At 33.9% G+C, this 21,232-nt stretch overlaps 1 protein-coding gene across 1 annotated transcript; it reads left to right on the forward strand.

Annotated features, from left to right (window-relative positions):
• Window positions 1–7,724: 7,724 nt before the first annotated feature.
• Window positions 7,725–10,928, forward strand: LOC120078443 (phenylcoumaran benzylic ether reductase Pyrc5-like). The gene is made up of 5 exons (XM_039032715.2): window positions 7,725–7,907; window positions 8,604–8,738; window positions 9,019–9,256; window positions 9,631–9,834; window positions 10,606–10,928. The coding sequence occupies exons 1-5, from the start codon at window positions 7,725–7,727 to the stop codon at window positions 10,770–10,772; spliced, it is 927 nt and encodes a 308-aa protein (XP_038888643.1). The 3' UTR covers window positions 10,773–10,928.
• The last annotated feature ends 10,304 nt before the right edge of the window (window positions 10,929–21,232 follow it).

The raw sequence follows: 21,232 nt of genomic DNA on the forward strand, positions 1-21,232 counted from the left end.
CCAATAACTACCTTTAGTGGGTGGTTACATGGTTTTATGGCAACCGTGAGATAAAATAAAATGGGATTTCAAAATCTTACAAGACAATGAAACAACTGCTACTATTCATTATCAAGTGACTACACGATAGTGTCGAGTTTACTATACAATAGTACTCTTATCTAAACGATCGAGCGTCGAGTCTATGCAATAGACTTCCATCTTCTACATGATAGTGTTGCTCGATCGTATTCTCCTTCCCTCTAACCAAAATAAGCTAGAGCCCACCACTCTTGGATTCTCACACCGAGAATACCAAGGTAATCTAGTGGTTGTGTCCGGATCTGTTCAAGGATCGAGTTAATACTTGTTGGTGTTCGAGGCAGATCGAGTTCTTACTCGTTGCATTCGTGCTGATCGAGGGACACACTTGAAGATAGGTTCTTCAAAGGTATTGTCTCTAATATTTTTATTTATTTCAAAAAGCATGTTGTAATTTATATTTAATGCATAATCTATTTAGTATGATTGTAAATGTATGTGTTCTTTCACAATGGAGTTTGGACGATCCGCTTCCGCTCATAGGTCCTCTATATTTAGAGTTCCTTCACTTTTAACTCGACCAGTTCAAATTAATTAAGTGTTTACATAGTTAAGAAATTTGGAGAAGATCGACACATGTGTTAGTATCAAAACCTTAAGTGTTGGAATATTGTTAAAATGTCATGCCTATTTCTAGGCAACCCAAAAGTAGTATACTTTTCCAATAAAAGAAAATCAAGTATTTGTGTCGAAAAATGCTAAAATTTCTCGAAAAGTACAAGTAATAAAAGATCACCATGTATTATATTTAGTTTCCATAAAATGCAAATGTATATCAATAAGAGTTATTGATTAAAGCTGACACTATAACAAAAGTTGCTTGGATAGGTCAGATGAAACTTACTCAAAGAGTTAGGGTACCTCGATGTAGTTGGAGGAAAATATGACAACTTGGCCATAATTTGGGTTTAATGGAAACTCAAGTCATCAGGTCTTGGTGACAGTATCGAGAAACAAAAAGTTGTGGATATATGATGTATTCCCTATATTGTTTGAATATAAGTCCACTGTTACTAATATGTTTACAGTGATCTTCTCGGCTAAAGTATTTAATGATCACGTAGTGAGACTAGGACTAAGAATTGTATAACCTAGGGTAAGTGGGAGAAAAATCCATGGGTATATGATACTTAAAGGATGGGTATGTGATACCTAAAGACAAACCATGGGTATGTGATGCCTTAATTCATTGTATTCTCTGTAAAACTCAAAAACTCAATGTATTTATAGTATGTTATCACTGGAGTTTTAATCCAAGTGGGAGTTTTTTGGGTTTTATGTCCTCAAACAATAAAGTTGTTACTAAAGTTTTGATTCAATAAAGTTGTTATCGAATATATGAATTGCTCATTTCATTTTAGAAATAAATCCAATAAACTAAAATATCCATGACTATTACATGAGTACTTGAACTTTATAGAGACATAAGAGTGGATCGGGTTCGAGTAAATAGTAAAAATGATCTATAATATACGAATAAGGTTGGGTGCCTTATTCTGGTTGCTATTGAATGCGACCCATTCTATAGTTGTTACAATGAGTTGTAAAGTGCTCAAACGAAGTGATCTTGATTCGTTCATGTGGTGACATGAGAAGTGGGGGCGTCCTACATAATAAGTTTGTATAAGATCGGACCAAGAAATATGTCACTCTTACTTTATAACATTTTTACTGTTTAAGACTGACTATTTCATAGCGATGACCTAGGTAACTTGACTTTAATCTTGAGCTAACTATGAACTCCTTTTTATTCAGGATTATCCTTAGATTTACATAGACGAGGGTTGGCTCAACAGTGCCGGTTCAATAAGCCTCTCATTTCAGGCATAAGACTGGATAGATAGCTGTAGACATAGGGTGCAAGATGCAACTCACTCCTATTCACTTTCAGGGATAGTAGAGAGGTTGTTCCAAGTGCTGACTCTAAGTCTTGAACAAGGGGCTCCACCCTCTCATTAGCTCGAGAGGATTCGGTTTTTGGATTGGATCACAAACAAATTGTTAATTAGAGGATCAGTGGAACTTAAGGAACAAAAGGTAATCTCGGGGGTAAAACAACTATTGACCCAATCGTTATTACGAACAGCCTACGAAGGGTTAACTTACTAATCATGGTTATATCGAGTGCATACAATATATCTACAATGAGGGGAGTGCAACTACTGGGCTCTAGCGGAGTGACCTGGTAATTAACGAATGGGGGTTAATTCAGTGTAAAGAGTTTAGCCAATTAATCTCGGATCGTTGAAGCACATGATCTGTAGGTCCCTTAGGTCCCCTTACTAGCTCACAAACAGAACGAGCCTTAGAATAGCGTGATAAGTTAATTTGAATCGTTCAAATTTGAATTAAGGGAATCAATAATTATATGTGATATAATTACACGTTTAATTATGGAATTAAACGAAATTGGAGAGTTGATTAATATTTAAATATTAATTTAATGAATGGGGATTCATGATGATGAAATTGGTGACAAATTAAATTAATATTTGAAATTAAATTAATAGAATTAATTAAATTGTTTAATTAATTATTAATTATTGATTTTATTAGAAAAAATAATTATTGAATTAATTTTTGTAAAATGTGAAAATTTTTAGGTTTTATTAAAGAATTGAAATTGAAAAATATTTTGATTTTGAAAATTAGTTTCAAAATGGAAAAAAATAAGACATTGTAAAAATGGAAAAATCCCAAATGTGGGATATTTCCACTATTCAAGATATAGCACCTTAGTCATCTTATGACACCAAATTCCACCACCAAATTTGAAGGAGCTAGCTTGTGTTGAGGCACTATAGTTGCATGAAATACCTGTATAAAAACACATTTGATTGAGTGGGAAAGGCATGCAAAAAATACCTGACTTTTGCTGAAGTTTCAAGCTTGAAGAAGGGTTCTTCAACAGTGATGAATCAATGACCTTTCTCCTCTTTTTCCCTAAATTCCGGCTTTTTTTGTATCCCACAACTCAATTTAAGGCTTCTAGAGGATAATAAGGAAGCTTTAGTGGTGGTTCACATCCATAATTCGAGAGGATTGCAGTTGAATTTCATTGAAGAAGATCTTCAAAGGTATGTTAAAACCCTCTTTTATCATTCGATGAGCATGCTTACGCATGCTTACTTTAGAGCCAAAATTAATGAATTAGAGTGTTTAATGATTCTGTTTTCTTCCGCTACATGTTTAGAGACAATATTGTTTGTCAGAATCCATATTAACAGCTACGTGATTCCAACTAAAATAAGAGACTCTAGGGAAAATAAAAGTTATTAAGGGCTCATAATCATATAGTTTAAATACTGCTTCGTACCATTATTGATGTACTCTAATGGAAAAATAATAAAAAGTATATTTTTATCAAATATAATTTGAAAATTCCTAGAGAAAATGAATTTCTATAAAAATAAGTTTAATTTTATTTGATGTTATAGTTTAAAAAATGGTGGTAGTTTTGATTTTTTCCCATCAACATAAAAATGTTCGATTATAATTATTGAACTATGTCCATAAATTAATGAAAATTAATAATAAGGGTAAATAGCAAAAGGAAGTTATGAAATATATGTTAATGGTTACAAAGTTTGTGATTCGAATTCCTATATAATATTTTACTAAAAATACTAATTACCACTAAAATGATAGTGAATATTATTAAGGATTACCAACAGGTTGTTAAATAGATGAGTATAAGGAGATAATGATAATCTCATTTTATAATATGTCATACAAGTATTTGTTATACACAAATTTAAGCAATGAAATACGAATTGGATCTACCACCATTTCATAGGCGTTTGATGGACAAAAACAAAGACTCAAAGATTGAATATCTAGCCGAAGGCCCAAACGACATATCTTATGGACCATTCGAACCACGAGACAAGATAATATAAGTCCTCATCCTCGGCCTCTAAGGTCGGGGACAACCAATTTGACTCGAGGGTGTGCAATTTGCAACCTACTACCAAAAACTAAAAGGAAAAGAAAGATAACCCCGAATTCGAAGAGGGAGAGGACAAGCGATCTAGGTCAACTAGCCTATATATATATACCATTATGACTCTTTAAAAAGTAAGTCAATTCTCATTCTTAAAGCTCTTGTAACAATCAAAAGCCTCTTATAAATGACTTAAACACTGGAGGGAACGTGACACGTACCACTCTGGTGTCCAGATTCTTCTTTCTTGTCAATCACGATTTTTCTCATTAAACAAATTCACCATTGAGCACATATAGTTCAGATTTGAGATCTTCTCTTCTCTGTCTAGATTTATACATCCAACAATATTACTCCTATCATTTAATTTTGAAGGACTATACCTCTCAACGAGTAAGATTTATTCGAAATATAGATAATAAGTTTTTAAAAATAAGGATACTAAATTGAAATAAATGTTTCGATATTTTAGGGTTAAAAAGGAAGTTTATCGCTCACTTGTAGGCTTGAAATATGTAGAACAAGTGGAAATGAATATTAATTGGAAAGGAAATGACTGAACGATGTTGCAAGAATTTGAACATAGGACATTCTGAACAAATCTGCTCTGATACCATTTTAAAACATCTATTGACTCAAAAACTTAAGTTAATAGGAGAAAGTTATTTTAATTATAATATCTAACCCGTCGAGAACTATAAAAAACAATTAAATGAACATGATATCCTATGGGAAGTTATATAAAATAGTTGTTTCATGTGGATTGTCAATAATATTACGACAGTCATTCCAATAAAAAAAATTTAAAAATTTGTTATGTAGTTTGAATTAATTAATAGTTAAAAATTAGAAAAATTATACTGTATGACAAATATATTTTAAGAAATCAAAGTTGTGGCTTTAACTATTTTGTAATTACAGGTGTGGCAATCACATAACAATCATATAACAATCACATAGAAATTAGATAGTAATCACATAACTATCACGTAAAAATCAGATAGTAATCAAATTTTCAAGTTGAAGTCATTTGTCATATCTGTAAAAAAGTAAAATTTATGAATACACAGAATTTTTAATTGATAATTACCTCTAAAAATTATTCAAAATTTTTAAATATTCTGTGGATGTAAAACAAACTATTGGCTTTTGAAATAATAATAGATTGTCTTATTTATTACACCAATATATTAGCTTATAAATCAGTCACATCGGAGAAGAATTACAAAAAATAATAATAAAATAAAATAATCCCTAACTCAGTAGGAAATGCAAATCCGAGAGTTAGTAGACGTATGAATTAATTGTCGAACATAAAATCAACTCTAAAAGAAAAATCAAACTAATTATTATGTCATTAACTCAATTATTATATTTACTCCAAAAAAAATGTCAACTAGTAATTAATGAGCTTGTATTTACTTGTTTGAGTTTTGTTTTAGTATGTGGAGTTTGAACTTTCTAAAATTTTAAGAACAGTAATAAAAGATCGAGAGCGAATTAAATCCAAAACAATGGATTATCATAATTAGACCAGTTCGAGATATTTATGGGGAAATGAGTTTCGCAAGCAACCAACAACATCCACAAATCATGACTACTAGCTTCTACTTTTCTTATGACAGACTAATAATAACAATAATATTGTTTTTTTTTTTCATTAGTGTTTTCTATTACTCCTTCAATTACTCTTACCTAATTATAGTATCGAAAATGTGTTATCTTCCTCCGCTTAAGTGAAGGTCGTTCTTAAGTTGTATATGTTTATTTAGTCATGATTTTACAGGTATGGAGTCCCTGAGAGTTAGATGTGGACTTTAGTAGTGAAATTGAGTTAAAATGGATCAAAACGGAGCTCAAACGCATCAAATGGAATACAAGAGGACCAAGGAGTCCATGGGGTAGAGTGTTGCAGCACTAGCTCGATGCCACCCTCGACATCGAGAGACAGAGAGCACAGTTTTGAGGCAACGAGCAAGCGTCACACATGCTATCCTGTAGTGTCGTGGCGCTACGAAGAAGATATGCATGCATACGCCCATCAACGGTTAGTGTTGCGGCAATGCGCTGCTCATCTAAGGCTTCATTACACAGGAGCATCGCAACGCTGCTCTTAACATCGCAGCGTTACGATGAGTATTATAAAAAGACCATTACCTGCCTGCATAGGATTTTGTGATCCGATCCCTGGCGATTTTCACTGCTTTTTTCTCTATTTTCTTCTGTTCTTTGAGCTCTTGATGTACCCAAACAATTCCTCCTCAATATTCATGTCGATTATGGGCTAAGGAGGTAATTCTAACTTAGGTATAGAGTGATTTTCCCTTTTTTACACACTTATGATGTTTAGATCGTTTTATAACAATTCTTTATATTGTCTTTCAATTCTTTCTCTTGTTATGAATGTTTATGATTTTATCTCTGCTTGAGGATTTATGATCATTAGCAATGCTTAATTTGCAATACATGATATTTAATTGCTTATAAAGTGATCGGTTAAGTTAGCTTGTAAGTTGTGAATTGACTTCAACGATCATTGATCAATTAACCTAGGGAAGAATTATATTGAATGACTAATTAGGCGTCTCCTATTAGAAATTCATCTTAACAAATTCCTTAATCTTAATACGGTTAGTCAACTAATTAGGATGCATCTCATCTAATTAATCTAGCTAATTAGATCATTTGGACTCTCACGAAGCTTTTTTTATATGAGTTGACTAAGGTTTGATAATATAGGAATTATCCAATGAACCTATGATCAAGTTGCAAATGGGGAATTAACTTAAAAGTCTAACTTAGATCATTTAATCATTTGATTTCAATCTCTCTTTTATTTTTCTTGCAATTTTTTTTTCTCGCAATCAACCAATCCAATCTCAAAACCTGCTGGTTACCTCAGCATTGTAAACAATTTATTAGAAAAACTAACGATTTCTTGAATTTGACTCATGCTACCATTACTACAAATTAAGTAGAAATGATTAATTTATTTGATTCAAAATTAGGCCACAAATTCTTCCTATGGCCTAAATTTTTAAAGATTAATGTGTTGAGCATAACATCCTAACACGTATTTTCCCTAGGTGGAAAGTGAAATATTTATCAGACATGTTAAAAGACTAGTTCTAAAATTGTTTACAAAATAGTGACACTTCTATAATTAACAAAACTGTACAAATAAACCCTTTAAAGCTATACTTAATTAGTTTGACAAATAGACATTTTCAAAACTAAATTGTATCAAACACAAATGTTCATCTCCTCAAACACAAGAGTTCATCTCATATATAAGATTTAAATTTAAATTAAACATGACAATGGATTAGACATATCAAACAAATTAAATAAGAGGAATAAATTTGCTTCATAGAGCCAATTAATTATCATCAAAATTCAAAATTCAAAATGAAGGAGAGAGAAATTCATTCTAAAATGAAATATGTTTTTGACAAATACAACACACCTTTTTAGCAACTAACATAATGAAGAAAAAAATGAAGGAAGACTAATTTAATGGCTATGAACAACCAAAGAACCCAAAAGCCATGGTTGACCATTGAAAAAGTCAAACTAAAACCTTAAGCCACAGGCTTTAATTTAGTCCTATAAATCAAGTTGTGTAATATCCATTTGAAATTTGCTCTTATTTATTTATTGAAATTTCATTCAACTTTATTTGTTTGGAAATTTGAATCAAATGGCAAGCAAAAGCAAGATCCTAATCATTGGAGGCACTGGCTATATTGGCAAGTTCATTGTGGAGGCAAGTGCCAAGGCTGGAAATCCCACATATGCTCTTGTTCGAGATTCCACTGTCTCTGACCCTGCCAGGTCTCAAACTATCAATAATTTCAAGAACTTAGGAGTAAAATTAGTCACTGTAAGTCGGTTTTTATCTTGCTTATATAAACCTTTGAAATTCTAAACCACCCTAGGTTTTCCTAGTAATCAAGGGTCAAATCTATAATAATGAATTGGTGACTAACACCTACCTACGATTTAATATCTTATAAATTTTTTTTAGTAATTATATGTCGTGGGATCATAAGGTTGTCCCGTGAGAATAATTGAGATGAACACAAATTGAGAGAACCAAATGGAGTATGTTAATGTCAAATGTATTAGGGTGAAACAAAACAAAACATAAATGTGGTAGGATCCTGAATTTAGGAACCAAATGTTGTAGGGTCCATAAGAATAGTCGAGGGTGATCTTGAGTGTAAGAACTAAAAATGTAACCAAGGGCGTGGCCTAAGTGTAGGAACCAATTGTAGTAGGCTTAGAATCAAATGTAGTACGGTTAGGTATGGTTGTCCCGTGAAAATAGTCGAGATGAATATTCATTGGCCTACACAAAATCGAATGTAGTAGTGGTTAGGTTGTTGCTATGTGAAAATTAGTTGAGATGAGTACAAATGGATCTAGATGTAGGAACCAACAATGCATTAGGGTTAGACGGTTATCCAGATGGAAAAAGCTGGTCCGAACACATAGATATATGAAAATAAATAGATAAATATAAACCTTTTAAATTCTTTGGAATTGTTGTAACCATTTGTGATTGATGATTTTGTAGGGTGATCTCAACGACCACAACAGTTTGGTTAAGGCCATAAAAGAAGTGGATGTTGTAATATCCACTGTTGGTAAAGGTCTATTAGTAGAACAAGAGAAGCTCATTTCTGCCATCAAAGAAGCTGGCAACATTAAGGTCATAATTTTAATTCTTCTATATTCCCTATTATGTAAGAATATTTCATGTCAATATTAAGTTCTAGCCAATATTTAAAATTTTAATGTTGACAGAAATATCGAGGTCTTAATTTTATAGACTTTCGATTTCGATGGACATTTCTGTTATTATTTATATTATATTTATATTAGTGATATTTTGTATATCGATTCGCCCTTCATGTCGATATCAAATCCATAGAAACGTGAAAATATCGACATATCAATTACTATGGTTCTAACTTACGGATTTTGTATAGAGATTTCTCCCTTCAGAATTTGGAAATGATGTTGATCGTGCACATGCTGTTGAGCCAGCAAAATCAGCCTACAATGTAAAGATTCAAATTCGTCGAGCTGTGGAGGCTGCAAAAATTCCTTACACCTATGTGTCTGCCAACTTCTTTGCTGGTTACTTCCTTCCAAGTTTTTCTCAACCAGGAGCCACCACCCCACCAAGAGATAAAGTTGTTATCTTAGGAGATGGAAATCCCAAGTGTAAATCCACTATATTCTTCCTTACAGTTCTTTCAATTCTTAGATTGCTTAGTTTCATAAATTTAGTCGAGATGAATGTAAGTTAAACCCAACTGTCGACTTATGTTATCATTCGTTTAAGTTTTTGAGTCAATCGGTGATTTAAGATAATACAAGAACAAGTTGGTTCAGTTCGATAGGTCCTGTGTTCAAACCCTTGTATCGTAATTTCCTTCCCAATTAGTATTCATTTCTATTTATTGGACCTTCGTCAAATTTCAAGCCTACAAGTGAGGGAGTTTTTACCAGTAGTCTCTCAATCGGTGATTTAAGAACTTGTTATCTATACATAACACATTTGATTTTATTTTATTTTTTTCCTTTTGAATTGTCAGGTATATTCAACAAGGAAGAGGACGTTGGCACCTACACTATCAAAGCTGTGGATGATCCAAGAACTTTAAACAAAACTCTCTACATTAGGCCTTCTGGTAACACCTACTCTTTCAATGATCTTGTGTCCCTTTGGGAGAAAAAAATTGGAAAAACCCTTGAGAGAATCTATGTTCCAGAGGAACAAGTGTTGAAGAACATCCAAGGTTTGTATTGAATAATCAAATTTCTACATTTTATTGCTATTGTTAAATGTCTGTTGAAGCTTTTCTTACCTTAAATTTGAATGGTTAATCACACATAATCCATCTAGTAATTATATTAAAATTTGTAAAACTAATCATCCTCTTTAAATAGTTACAATTTATAACTGTTGATGCACAAATCTACCTCGGAGGTTGAATTCAGCCAATCTCAATCAATTAAAAATATGATGCCAGGCTATATCTAGAAGAGATGAACATCAAAGTATCTGTGGCCAACATCACACATATCCATCTTTCTATTTTGCCCGTAGTCTCTCATTTTGTTTCTTAGTTGAGATTTCGATCCACGCGAGGTTCGATTCGTACATCAACAAACAAGTACAATCATAATATGAAAGTTATAATAGACTTGATTTGATGACTTTTTTAAAGTGGGGGAGTGCTTATAAAATGTGTTCTATCGAAACATTATCCTTGTTTTGTGCTTTCTTACCGTTCTTCATGTACATAACTCTCTTTTGGGTGAATGTATTGCTTTTGGATCCGGAATGTGATGATGGTGTTATGGATATGTCAATCTAGTTGAGATATTTTGATGCATCTACTGATCTCACCTCCACCCGTATTTTGTTCAAACAATTAAGCATATCTTTAAACCCTTCCAAAATCATGCCCTAATTCATTCATGAAAAGACTAATTTGAACTAGGGATTTGGGAATAGAAATTTGAAAGAAGGCTAAAATTAAACTGTGTTTTATTTGTTCTTGCAGAGGCTCCAGTTCCCATGAACGTCACATTAGCAATTTGTCACTCAGCATTTGTGAAGGGAGATCATACTAACTTTGATATCGAACCATCATTTGGAGTGGAAGCCACACAATTATATCCAGATGTTAAATACACGACTGTGGATGAATTTCTGGATCAGTTTGTTTAAAAAAAGCATGCATTTTCTAGAAGGAAAAAATTGAAGTTTTGATCTACACTACGGCTTTCTTCAATAAATAAAGGGAGTGAGATTGAGTTTCCTTGTTCTTTATGTACTGTATGAAATGAATTTATAAGCTTTAAAATTTGATGACTTTTTCCATTATGTTCTTTTTAAATTTCTAGCGTAGATATGATAACTCGGTCATTACAACACATATATATAGGACCTTATCAAATCAATAAGAAAATACCTTATCAACATTGGTACAAAAAACATGATTGGATTATGGACCAAAATATTCCATTGGCTTGATTGATTAAAAGATAAAGTAGGTAAGATCGTCACACCCGACTCCAAGTTATCCTAACTATCAAATTTAAAACATGGCTTGCCAATAATAGATTCCAATAAAACTGTGGAATTTATTCTCGATCTTATAAAAGCTAAATACATTTTAGAAAATATGAGGCTAGCGAAAGCTTTGTTAATAAAAATTATTAAAAATTTCATAAAGTTTCTCCTAAAAACTAGATAAAACATATCTGCAAGAAAACTATATAAACACTCCCAAAATATGTGTTTCAATCAACTACCAAATGTTCCTCACAACACATTCTTCGATATAATCCAGATCGTAAAATTTGGAACACTTCATACAAATTCAGTAAGAGAAAACATGTATGTTTTCCTTTACAAACCATTTGAACTAAGGTTGGTTACTATAATTACAAGTCAAAACAATAAGAGCAAAATGTATGTGCTATAGTGCATAATCTAAATAAAGCAGTTGGGAGATCACAATTTTTGTAAGTTGTTAGAACCTCAAATGCTAGCTCTTAAAAAATTTAAGAAGAATGAGCTAAAAATTCCTATGAATGATAGGGGTTCAAGAAAATAAATTTGAAAGGAACTTACAGAATTACTCCGTAGCAAGAGACAGAACTAGAAGAACCATTGTGCCACCTACAAGATATCTAGAATCAGATTTTGCTAGTGTTGCTTTAAGTCCTGTCATTTCATTAAGCAACAACAAACCCACCAGCTTTGAGGAAGCAACAAACAGCCCTGATGCTAGACAGTGGATTGAGACAATGAATGATGAAATGAAGCCCCTCAACCAAAATGATACCTGGAAACTAGTATGTACCTTTGCCTAAAGGGTACAAACCTATTTCATTTAAGTAGAATTACAAGTTTAAAGAAGAAATTTCAAGGATACAAAAGGTTTAAGGCAAGACTAGTTGCTAAGGGCTTCACACAAAAGGAAGGTATTGATTACACTGAGGTTTTTTTTTCCAGTGGTGAAACATACATCCATTAGGCTACTCCTCTCCTTAGTTGTTCAAAAGGACTTGGAGTTAGACCAATTGGATGTGAAGACAACCTTTTTACATAGATTGTTGAATGAGACTATTTACATGAAGCAACCTTAAGGGTATGTGAAGAAAGGAGAAGAAGACTTGGTATGTTTACTAAACAAGTCTATCTATAGCCTCAAGCAGTCACCAAGGTGTTGGTATGAGAGATTTGATGAAGTAATCTCCAAAATGGGGTTCAAGAGAAGTTCCTATGATTGATGTGTGTATACAAACTCTAAGAGCTTCATGGAACCAGTTTATCTACTCCTTTATGTAGATGATATGTCGCTGGCTGGAAGTTCCAAAGAAGAATTGAGGCAGGTTAAAATTCTTCTAAAAAAAGAGTTTGATATGAAAGACCTAAGGGAATCAAGAAGGATTCTAGGCATTGAGATTGACAGAGAAAGAAGAAATAGCAGATTGTATGTAAGTCAATAAGAATATTGTGGAAAAATATTGCAGAGGTTAAAAATGGAAGGTGCTAAACCAGTTGGCACTCCACTTGCACCTCATTTCAAGCTCTCAGCTGCAAACAACCCTAAAAGCACAGATGAAGATCACATAAACCATATGAAGGTTGTTCCCTATTTCCAGGCAGTGGGATCTCTGATGTACCTAATGACTTCAGCCAGACCAGATCTATTTTATGCTACAAGTATGGTCAGTAGATACATGACAAATCCAGGTAAATAACATTGGGAAGCAGTCAAATAGATACTAAGGTATATTTGTTCATTAAAGGAAGCAAGGTAATATAGAAAGAATGATCCTTCAATGATGAAATGTATGGCTATGTTGATGCTGATTATGCAGAGGATTTAGATAGAAGATGCTCACTATCTGGCTATATTTTCCTATGGAAAAACAATTTGATAACTTGGAAGGCTAGTTTGCAGTTTATTATGGCCCTTTCCACAACAAAAGCAAAGTTTATAGCACTATCTGATACTGTGAAAGAAAGTTTGTGGCTGAAAGGTTTACTAAACGATTTCAGCATTACACAAACAAAGGTCAGAATATATTGTCACAACAAGAGCACAAACTACCTATCTGAAAACCAATAGTTCAACGGCATAACCAAGCACATTGATATCAAATACCATTTTATCAGATAGGAGATTGAGAAAGGGGAAGTTGAGGTAGTAAAGATACATATTTCAGACAATGCTGCTGATATACTGACCAAAACAATTCCACTAAGCAAGTTTGGTCGATGCTTGGACCTTCTCGGGTTCGAGTTACCTGAAAAAGGTTAGCTCATGTCAGCTCATGCTTGGACTTTCTGTTATGTTGTTGTAATCACCAGAGCTTCTTTGTTGACCATATGTGTCTGTATAAAAAGAAAATGAATGAGAGAATAACGAGAGAGAGAGATCAAGGCATTCATTATGTAATAAGTTTGAAGAAGAATTAATAAAAGAGACCCTCCCGATTTGCACGGTGGACGTGGCCTTTGGCCAACCACTTAAACACTTGTGTTCTTTCTTTCTTTCGTACTCTACGATCATCTAGCACTTACTTAAGTATCGTGTATATGATCATTTAGTTCCTATCGCATCGTTTACATGATCCTTTAGCTCTACATCGCATCGTCTATAAGATCGTCTAGCTCTTCAGTTGTCGTCTATACGATCTTTTAGTTTCACACTACTGTTGTCTACACGATCGTCTAGTACTTCTCAATATCGTTTACACTATTGAACTATCGTCTAATTTTTTAGAGTTTCGTCTACACGATTGAGTTGCCTTCAGGTAAACGATTGAAGAGTTTTGAAGCCTTAATCATACAGCCTTCCTTGAGTCTTAAAGTGTACTTGACCATTAATTCTGAGTAGTTTGTGACTGCAAACAAAAAGATCATAGTTATTTGGGACAACAGTAAAAGACTAGGATAATTTGATTTTGGTTATAATTTTTGGAATAGTGAGATAATGATCTAAATCGGAACGTTGAGATAATTTGGCATAAGTGAATATAAACTTTGAATTTGATAAAAATTTGAATATAGCATAATAAAATCTCACTATATCCTTGCAAATAACATCTGAATGTCATCCCAATTCGCGCACCAATTTTACAACTTAAGATCCCAAATCTGGCATGAAGAAAAGAAATAACCCTAAAATTTAATTTAAATCAAATTAAGATATCTCCAATTTTTAATCCAAAATCTATCGAGATATGATGAAATTTCGAAATTCAATTAACATTTGGTTTAGGAAATTATTGTAAATCTAAAAATATTTATAATTAATAGCAAAAATATCACCATCTATCACTGTGATAAACTACCGTGATATTTTACAATTATTTATAAATATTTTGGTTCATTTTCTTATTTTTTAAAAGAACCATTTGCATTAAAATCTTGGCTTTATAAATTGTATCACCTACTTCCAGAATTGAAACTTCATTCCAAAACCAGGTGGTGTTGCCTTATACTTTGGCTTAGAAAAAATGTATTTTTTTTTAACTGAATTGACTTTTTTGTCCTTTACAAATCTGACTGAGATTGAGAAATTCATGGCTACTGTCAACAAAATTCATGGCTACTATCAACAATGGGTTGAATTTTCTTCTTCCTTTATGTGTTTTCCATCTTATTTCTTCTCTTTTTTCTTGCTCCTTTCTAGATTTTTCTTTCCCTTCTTAGGTTCTCCTTTTGCCGCCGCTTGTCTATCTATGCTTGCTACTAGCATATCATCAACATATAACAATAAAAAAACAGAATGCCTTCTACCTTATGTCTAAAGTACACACAATGATCCAGCATACTTCTTTTAAACCACATGACAACATAAATGAATCAAACTTAAGATACCATTGCCTAGGTGCTTGCTTTAGACCATACAAGGATTTCTTAAGAAGACATACCTTATTTTCAGTTCCTGGTTTTATAAATCTAGGTGGTTGATGCATATAGATAGTTTCTGACAAGTCTCCATGCAAGAATGTTGTTTTGACATCCAATTGGTCAAGCTCCATGTTGTACTCAGTAACTAATGATAATAGCATTCTGATGGAGGTGTGTCTCATAATAGATGAAAATATTTCATTGTAGTCTACCCCTTCTATGTGATTGAATCCTTTAGCAACAAGCCTTGCTTTAAACCTTGGTGAATCTTTATTTTGAATGTCATGTTTGAGCTTATATATCACTTACATCCAAGCATCTTCTGCTGGTTTGTCCACCAATTCCCAAGTTTTATTCTTGATCAAAGAGTCTATTTCTTCTTGCATTACTCGCTACCATTTGAGTTTTTCTTTAGAATTTACTGCTTCTTCGAAGGATAGTGGTTCATTATCAGCATCTTCCAACTCTATGCAGAATGCATAGTGAACTATATCAGCATCTGCATAACTGGAAGGTGGCATAATCTACCTTCCCCATCTGTCTCTTACCAAAGTATATGACTAAAGATCATCTCCTTGAGAAGTTTCTGCTTGAATTGTCTCCACCTGAGAGTTATCTTCTACATTTTCCTGGTTCTCAGATTCATGTGAAGTATGGCTTGGTACTTCAAACTCAATATAAGTTTCAGGTGCTACCTCTAGCTCTTGTGCAATCTTATTCTCTTTGTTGGTTAATGTCATCTTGGTCTCATCGGAGGTTACATCCCTATAAGTTTCAGGTGAACACACCATAGTTTATAGCCTTTTACACCTTTAGGGTAACCTAGAAAAAGACACTTGTTAGCACGATTGTCTAACTTTCCCTTTTTGTAATGTGCATATGCAACAAGGTAAATGCCTATTTTCAATGCTTCCCCCCCAAAAATTCCTTGGTAGGTTAGCATTTGCATGAGACATCTTACCTTTTCTAGCAATGTAAGATTCATCCTTTCGGCTAGGCCATTTTGTTGAGGTGTTCCTTTCACTGTAAAGTGTCTCTGAATTCCATCTCTCTCACACAGGAGCTTGAATTCATTGCTCAAGAATTCCAAGCCATTATCGGTCCTCAACGACTTTAACTTCTTGTTTGTTTGATTTTCAACCAAATTCTTCCATTCAACAAATTTCTTGTAGGTTTCAACTTTGCTTTTCAACATATAGGTCCAAACCCTTCTTTAGTAGTCATCAATAATGGAGAGGAAAAAAATGTGCCCTACCCATGGTAGGAGTTTGTTCAGGGCCCCATAAATCAACATGCACATATTCTAAGATAGTTTTAGATGTGTGCAACCCTTTACTAAATGAAACTCTGGTTGACTTGCCATAGATGTAGTGCTCACATATGCCTAAACTAATTTATGATGTTGTTCTCAGCAAGTATTGCTTGAAAAGATGTTTTAAACCATTCTCATCGATGTGCTCCAACCTTTGATGCCATATTCTTGCTTCTATGTGATGTTTATGTGAAGCAACTGATGAGGCACCAACAATAGTATTTCCCTCCAAAACATATAGTCCATGTCGAAGTTTTCCTCTTAGCTTTAACATCACTCCTTTTATGACTTTTAGCGTACCATTCTCAAGTCTACAAGAGTATCCTGTAGTGTCAAAAACTCCAAGAGAAAGAAGATTTCTCTTCAAATCAGGAACATAAGAAGATTTCTCTTCAAATCAGGAACATACCTTACTGAGGTGAGTTCCTGGATTTATCCATCAAACATCTTTCACCAGCAATGTTCCAATTCCTTACACTGCATTCTTAATGATTTCCTCGAAGAACCTTTCCCCCATTGATCTCCTTGAAGAGTTGAAACCAATCCCGGTTTGGACTCAAATGAAAAGCACATCAGGAGTCAAGAATCCATTATGATTTGAACTTGCCATCTGAAATAGTAAGGACTTCAACTTCTTGATAGTTCTGTCACATTGACATTTTGAGTATCATCCTCTTTTCTATTTTCATTTTTCCTTTTATTTTTTTAGCTAAAAAAATGCCTGCTAATGTGACCTTCCGTATGGGATTATTGTTGGGATTGGTGTCCTAATTCTCCCGGAGTCTCGTAATTTATGAACATTGTACACATTGTTATTAATAAAATAAAAGTTATTTTATTAGCATTTACTCATATCCAATAAACAAAGCTTCGTGGTTATTGTATGTAAACTTAAGCATGTATATGAGATATACAAGTGGAGCATGCCTTAAGTAATAACCTAAAAGCTTTGTAGTACAAGGATAAAGGAGGGATACCTCATCCTGGTGGCACTATGGATACGACCCACTTTGTAGAGGTTTATAAGTGTTGTGAACTATTACAGATGGTCTGGTCCTGACCATTCATGTGGAGACATGCAACCGAGAGTATTCTTTGTATAAGAACGAACCATAAGATGATTTGTCTCTTCATATAACGTCGTTGATACTTGAGACTTACATCTCAATATAACGACATAGGTGACATGACCTTAATCCTGAGTGTTCTGGGAACTCTTACCTTTATGAGTGGTCCTTTGATTAGTATGGGTGAAAGTGGCCAGATTGCCAACTCAACAAGCCTACCTTTCTGGGGATTTATCTGATTGAGGAGCTGGGAACTCAGTTACACAAGACGAAATTCACTCATTCCCCGAAGTAGGGGTAAGTAGATAGATTGCTCCCTTAAGGGCTAATTTCGAGTCTTGAACATAGTGGCCACATCCTCTCTTTGGAAGAGAGAACTATGACTTATTATTCATTAGAGGAATCAGTGGTACTTAAGCAATTAGATTTAACTAAAGGGAAAAATGGTAAAAAAGCCCAATTGTACTTACGAGCGATCTGTGAAGGGTTATCGCACTGTTGATTGGTTGATATGGAAACAAAAATATATCTATAGTGAGAAGAGTGCAGCTGTCGGTCTTTAGGAGTGTCCAATAGTTAACGGATGGTGGATCCCGTGACTAAAGAGTTTAGTCAGTTATTCACGTACCATTGGAGCATCAAGCTACAGGTCCATCAGGTCCCCTTGGTAGCTCAATGGATTCAAGTTGAGAATCAGTTCTTGGGGTTAGTTTGAAGTGTTCAAATTAACAAGAGAAATTCAATTATATATGATATAATTGGTGTGATGTATGAGATACATCAAATGGAGGAATTAATGTAAATATGATTTACATTAAGTACCATAAAATAGAAAAAGAACTATGGTTTATATGTTTCAAATGATGAAATATTAAAACTATAGGTTGTAAATATAATATGGTAAGTTCGTTATCATATTTATTTATAATAAATTAAGTGACAATTGTAAATATAGACATTAGACCCAAAGTATTATCAGATATAACATAATGGAAAAAAAATTACAAATACGACCAAATTTAAATAGTCTATCAATGATAGACCATTTATTGGTAGGAATCTATCAGTGATAGACCATATCACTAGGAAGAGTCTATCAATGATAGAAGTTTATCGTTGATACACTTGGGGGTCTATCAATGATAGAAGTCTATCGCTAATAGATTTGTCTATATTTGTAATTTTTTTAAAATGATGTTATACAGTTGGTTATTATTCGTAAAAATGCTACCAATTGCAATTACCCATAAATTAATTATATGATAATTGATTCTTTTTCTCTAAAAACCAATTGAGTGGGAGGTTATTAGTGGTTTTATGGTAACCGTGAGATAAAAAGAAAATTTTTTTCCTAAATTTGGAAGTTACTTCATTTGGAAAGTTACTCATGGACAAGCTATCAAGTGAAAGTATTTCACTAAGTGATAGTTGTTGAGAGATGAAACGATCGTGGAGCTTTGACTATACGATAGTTCATCAACTGATTGTAGCTAAACGATCGTGTACCTTTGTCTATGCGGTAGGCTGCCATTTACTAAACGATCGAGCACATCATCTATACAATAGATTGTGTTATCTCTCACTTGCTCGATCATCTACACGATCGTTGTTCTCCAGTCTCTTTATCAAACTAAGATCATATAGAGCCCACAACTCCTGGATTCTCACACCAAGAATACCAAGCTAATCATTGCGGCGGTGTCCTCACTCACTTCGTGAATCGAGTAGGACTCGATTGGTTTCATGGAGGCTGTTCATTGTGTTTGTGCTATATACCGGTCGTTGTGTTCAAGCACTGTTGTTCTTGGACGCTTGGAGGTTGATTGAGGGGGTTTGAGGAATGGTTCTTCAAAGGTACACATACTCTATCTCTTGATTCTATTGAAGCATGCTGCAATTTCTTGTTGTGCATGACCTACTAGTTTCCGTTTTAAGACTAAATGTTTATGTTCAACTCGAATGGAATTTGGAACGATCCTTCTGCTGCTCATGGAAATCCTCATATTTGATTTCCTTCAAATAGAAGAACTTCTTCATTTTTCCTTGAGACTTTGATCTACACAGTTTGAATTTTTGTTAGATTTCTTCTCCGACCTTCCCCTTGTCATTAAGGCTTCAGGTTCTTTTCCTTTAGCCTTCCTTAGTTCTAAGTCTCTTGATCTTAAATAAGAAAAATGTCCACCGCGAGACTATCCCTATCATACTTAATAGCCATTTTACTTTCACTATAAGAATCAGGCAGAGAATTCTACAATATTATGGCCCTATTCTCATCAGACATAGTTTCATCGATATTGTTAAGATCCAATAAAACTTGATTATACTCATCTAGGTTATATTCTAGATCTTTAGTGGGATCCATTTTAAAATCAAAGAACCTTTCCTTGATATAGAGTTTATTAATGAGTGATTTTGTCAAAAAAATCGCATCAAGTTGTTTCCATACCTCGACTGCAGTATTTGCATCATTCACTTGTCTTCAAACGTTGTCTGCAAGATACAAAATGATAGTGTTGTAAGCTATTTCCTTCATCTCAATAATTTCTTTTGGCTTTATGGTTGTTGACAGATCTATTTGCTCATCCAGAGCTTTTGCCACTTTCTGTTGAACAAGCAGGGCATTCATCTTCTTTTTCCACAGAGTGAAATTTCTCTTTTCATCAAATCTCTAGATCTGAAACTTAGCTGCCATGGACTCTAGTTTTGACTTCTCTCCAAGCGTCTGAGACTGAAAGCTCTGATACAAAATTGTTGAACTGAGCTATACTTACTAACCTTCAGCTTAGTGTAGTAACAGCAGAAGTACTCGAATGAAAATAAAGAGGAAGAAGAGAAAAAGTAGAAAGGAAAAACAACACATAAATTATAGTGGTTCAATCTCAAGATGAGATTTACATCCACTATGAAAGGTCTCTCAAACTTCTTTACTAATATTGAAAACAAGAATACAGAGGAATTCTTTATGGAAGAGGAAATACAAAGCAGAAGTTCACAGCAACAAAAAAAAAAAAACACTCCAATACCCAGTGCTTCAAAGTTACATATAAATGCTTCTCCTCGCTCACTCGCTCCTTGCTTACTCGCTTCCTCACTCACCTACCAAATGCTTGCTCAGCCGTCCATATAATAACATCAGGGGAAACACTTCAGTTGAGACCATTTTACGCATAAAAATTATCCCTAGAAGGAGAAATGAATTCAGGTGAAAAACCTCAACCATTCAGCCAATCCCTTATAGCCTTCTGTAATAGATTTGTGGAGGAATATTCCTTCTTCCAGCTCATTCAAAACCAACTTGAAAATGGGCCTAATAAGAACAATAACCATACTATTTCCCTGTAGGGTACAAATAGTATACCAAGCCCAATAAGAAACCAAATAACCGTGCTAAAAAGAAGACAGACCCACAGAATATAATAAAGGACCCAAATGTATTAGGCTAGCAAAAAACTACAACAGGTTGTGCCGCTAGTAAACATAGATGCCAACACGGATGGTGTGGCATGGATTCATCGCCGACACGAAGAAGGGGATCAGCTATAGCTTCTCGTCCCTAAATCAAGCATATTGGATTTATGGGTTAGATACTCTGCTCGACGGCGACCCACGGAAATACGAAGACGGCGCTCATTATCTTCCCACAAATTCAATTCATCTTCTTCGAATTTTAATGTTCTATTTGTCTGAAGAAGAAGAAATAAGATTGTGGGAGAAAGAGAGGGGAGAGAGAGACGAAATTTGTAGAAAAGAATATGGGTATTTGGAAGTGAGAGAAATTGAGAGAAGGATGAGGGGATGGTGATGGTAGTAGTATTAGTGAGAAAGTTTAGGTATATCAGAATGTACCCTCTTGGTAGGCCTACACGTTTTGGGTT

The sequence above is a fragment of the Benincasa hispida genome, chromosome 5, assembly GCF_027475165.1.
Source record: "Benincasa hispida cultivar pf3 chromosome 5, pf3_genome.v1.1, whole genome shotgun sequence".
Taxonomy (NCBI): Eukaryota; Viridiplantae; Streptophyta; class Magnoliopsida; order Cucurbitales; family Cucurbitaceae; genus Benincasa; species Benincasa hispida.